Source organism: Episyrphus balteatus, chromosome 1 (genome assembly GCF_945859705.1).
Source record: "Episyrphus balteatus chromosome 1, idEpiBalt1.1, whole genome shotgun sequence".
In the NCBI taxonomy this organism is placed as follows: domain Eukaryota; kingdom Metazoa; phylum Arthropoda; class Insecta; order Diptera; family Syrphidae; genus Episyrphus; species Episyrphus balteatus.
Genome location: NC_079134.1, coordinates 123575184 through 123579236, shown reverse-complemented (window position 1 = coordinate 123579236; position 4053 = coordinate 123575184). Strand labels below are relative to the sequence as shown.

General features: G+C 34.0%; 1 protein-coding gene across 1 annotated transcript; it reads right to left on the bottom strand.

Moving 5' to 3' along the window:
• Positions 1 to 1595: 1595 nt before the first annotated feature.
• On the bottom strand, positions 1596 to 3696 carry LOC129910419 (tigger transposable element-derived protein 6-like). The gene is made up of 2 exons (XM_055988165.1): positions 3024 to 3696; positions 1596 to 2950 (listed from the first exon to the last, which is right to left on the bottom strand). The coding sequence occupies exons 1-2, from the start codon at positions 3430 to 3432 to the stop codon at positions 2091 to 2093; spliced, it is 1269 nt and encodes a 422-aa protein (XP_055844140.1). The 5' UTR covers positions 3433 to 3696; the 3' UTR covers positions 1596 to 2090.
• Between the last annotated feature and the right edge of the window lie 357 nt (positions 3697 to 4053).

Here is a 4053-nt window from a genome sequence, read left to right as displayed (position 1 = left end):
CAATCATTTTAGGTGTGAAGCGATCCGACAAACCCTTCAATAGGAATGAAAATTTTTCTTTAACTCTTTTGAGTTTCTCTAAGAGTCGAGAGAGGGCACGAATAAAGTTATTTTGATGGACGACTGGAAAATAATATATTTTCTATAGGTCGATTAAGTCCAGAAATAAAAACATGAAGAGCATCGCTTCTATATTTCTCGTTCATGGTTTTCAAAGTTATCCTTATTAGTTCTTTTATTTTTTTGGCTTTTACTTGATTGAAGTCTTTAATATTTGAACAAATCATTTTTTTTGATTTTGGTACTTCCACTTTGTTTTTATTTTTAATTTCGTTGTGACAGCAGCTGTTTCCTTATTAGTGCTAAATTCCATGATAGCTTTGTTAGTAATGAGGGTAAATTGCTTTGAAACTTTGTCATAATATTCATTAATGGACAATCTTCCTTGTCTAAGGGTGAAGAGCTCTTGCTCTAATAGATAAAGTGGCCTCTTGTCACAGTAGGATATTTTTCTGAAAACTCACTAAATTCGGGTACGGTTTTACCACATCTAGACCTATATCGCATTGTACTCGATCTTAATTTCGATGTCCTTATATTCTTCAACAATGGGTTGGCTGTAAGCATTGAATTGATTTGAGATTTGTGAAATTGAACTCTGAAGTTCCTCTTTCATTTGTACAGTTAGCGCTGTTGCTATCCTCGTCGTCCTGCACTTGTGCCTTGTTAAAATAGCCTCGAAATTCAAAGGGTTGTCGAATGATGTCAGAACCGTATGTGCATCTCCGACTATTTTATTTCTTAAAATAGCGACAGTTTGGTAAGGCTGACCAGTCAATACAATCATTTCCCCATTTTCCTCTTTCTTCTTACTCTATCCTTTTAGGGCAATTGCTAAAATTAGCAGGATGCCCTGATGAATGGCATTAAATGCAAGACACTCTTGACTTGTCATCCTTTGATTTTATAGAGTAAGCACCTGGGTCGTGACACTCTAAGCATTTAACGCATCGGTTGGGAAATGCACAATATGTGGCATTTGAAACACTGCACAGCCTACTACTTCGTTTGAGGGTTTCCCACCTGACTCTATGATAGAGTAATGCCGTTATATTTTTAAGCTTATTTAAGATATCTCTATCATTTACCGTGCAGGTATAAATGCCTAAGTCAAGATCATTATTTTTGGACCATTTGGTTGAAAATGGTTTAACCTCAACCTATCCTTACCAAATCATCTACAATCATTTTAGGTGTGAAGCGATCCGACAAACCCTTCAATAGGATTGAAAATTTTTCTTTAAATCTTTTGAAGCAAAAGAGAAAGCATCAACCTTCATTTCTCTAAGAGTCGAGAGAAGGCACGATCAAAGTTATCTTGATGGACGACTGAAAAAAATATTTTTTTTCCTATAGGACGATTAAGTCCAGAAATAAAAACACGAAGAGCATCGCTTTTATATTTCTCGCTCATGGTTTTCAAAGCTTCCTTATTGGTTCTTTTATTTTGTTGGCTTTTACCATGGGTACGCACCTGGTTTATCAGCTTCTTTTAGGTTAACGTAGTAAGGCCAAAATTCGCCAATACGAGTACAGTCAAACCCGCTTAAGAGAAACTGCCAAATGCCACAGTCCCTCTTTCACTTAAGCGGGTTTTTCACTTAAACGGACCCCGCTTAAGTGAAAAAAGTTTCACTTAAGCGGAGTCCGGATAAGTGAAAAAAAATTTCACTTAAGCGGATTTAAAAATTCCATTAAATGAAGATTTAACGCTGGAAACAAGTGTACATATTTATCTATTGCCTGGAAAAAGTTTAAATAAAATAGTTTGAGTAACACAACAATCAAATAACACAAAAATAATTTATTCAATAAAAAAAAACTAAACACGTATGTATGTACATATTATATAGGAATTCAAAGGTAGTATTACATACATATTGCATAAATTATATTAAATCACATATGAGTTTTTGTACTTTAATTGATTTTCACATTGTGCATACCAAAAATAGGCTTCATTAAGGTTTTAAATACATAAATATTCACATTTTTGAATAAAATATTGTTAGTTCAATAAAGAAAAAATTTCACTTCCTTTTAAAAAAATCATCAATTTTAGTTTGTGACAAAGACTTAAAATGGCAATTCATCATTTTATATTCGATCTCATCAAGAATTAGCTCTAGTTCAATATCACCATCCGAAAACTGCTTAAGAACACCGAGAGATTTAAAAGCTTCTTGGAGTGTTGGTTTCTGAAAACCCAAAATTTCCACATCTGAATCATTTTCAGATGCAGATCTGTTGTCTCCAAGCTCTTCGAATTGTAGTGCTGCCTCATTTATAATGTCTTCGTCTGTCATGTCGCCAAAACAAGGAAGATCCTGATCTATATTTACAAGATAATCAATTTCTTCTCTTATTGCTGTCGGAAAATTATTTTCTTCATCTACTGGTTCTACTTCTACTTCTTCATCACTGTTAAAAGTCAAACCAGCTTTCCGGAAACAGTTCTTTATGGTCAAAGGAGTCACCATCCACCAGGCTCTTTTTATCATTTTTAACGCAATCAGTAAATTTATTTTTTTTGAAAAATCAGATAGGGATTCCCCATTATCCAAATGAAGAAGTTGCTTCTTTGTTATACATCTTCTGTAATGGGCCTTAAAGCAGTGTATAATTCCCTGATCCAAAGGTTGCATGACAGAGGTGGCATTCGGGGGAAAAAAATCAATTTTAATGTTTCCCAAATTAACATCGCATTCTAATTTGTGGCAAGAAGCATTGTCCACAATTAACAAAACCTTTTTTTTTTTTGCTTTAAATGTGTTGTCCAAATCTTGCATGATCATCGTCCAAATGTTACTTGTCATCCAAGCTTTGGTGTTAGCATAATATTTAACAGGAATCGTGTTTTTGTTAAAGCATCTTGGATTACGAGATTTACCTGTGTAGATGAAAAAAAGATAAGCAAACACAAAACATCAAATAATTTTTTTAATCTAAAACTATGTACACACCGATACAGAAAATCATTTTATCTGTTCCAGTTGAATTCGAAACAAAAAGGATCGTAATACGATCCTTTGGTAACTTCATTCCTGAAGGGTGTTCCTGTTCAGTTCTGTTCACCAATGAACCCGTTGGTAGAGCCTTAAACATTAGCCCGGATTCATCCGCATTATAAATATCATCAGGATCGTAGTTTTGACGAATGTCTGGCCACACATTTTCTAGCCAAGCATTAGCAGCAACTGTGTCAGCCGAATTTTTTTCTCCACAAAGCTTTTTAAATTGGATGTTTTCTCGTTTTTTCCATCGATCTAACCATCCATTTGTCGGCTCAAAGTCGACGTCCAGCATCAAAGAAAAACTTTTTGCCTTATCCATGAGCATTGGCCCAGTTATTATGGCGTTTTTAGAGCGCATGTCTTTAAACCAAATGGACAAAGATTTATCCACTTGCTTTTGTGCTCCAGTGCGCTGACGTTTCCTTAATAAATTTTGGTTTTGGGCAGCCACTTTAAGGATTGTATCTTTTTGTTTAATTATTCTAGATACCGTCGGCGCACTGCAATTGAATTTGGAGTAAATATTTTTCCTGGTTTCACCATCGTCGAGTAGTTTTAAAATTTTTAATTTGTCTTTTACAGACAAACAAACTATGTAATTTCTTAGTTTTATGTGGCTGAAAAGGAAGGAACATAAATTAAATTTTATTTTCTTGTTACATAATTAATCTCAAAATACGTACCTCTGGATGAGACATTTGAAATGTTGTTTATATTTTTGAAACAAAACCAAAAAGCAAGTCGTTTGTATGTAAATAAACGTTTGTGACAAACAAAAATTGAAATGTCATTTTCGTGGTGAATACGTGGTGAAGGTGGAAAATAAAGATGAAATGACAGCGTTCAGCAAATTTTTGGTCTGTTCGATTACTTTTTTTTATTTTCACTAAAGCGAGTTTTTTTTCAATGAAATATATTAAATTGAACTGAAATATGTTTCAGGTATCCGGGTTTTTCACTTATGCGAGTTTCGCTTAAG

What these genes read in the sequence shown, in the direction of transcription:
- LOC129910419 (XM_055988165.1), bottom strand. Translation starts at nt 3,432, where the DNA reads ATGCGCTCTAAAAACGCCATAATAACTGGGCCAATGCTCATGGATAAG. An exon ending in TAAAATGATTTTCTGTATCG is followed by an intron (nt 2,951 to 3,023) that starts GTGTGTACATAG and finishes TCATCTACACAG; the next exon opens with GTAAATCTCGTAATCCAAGA.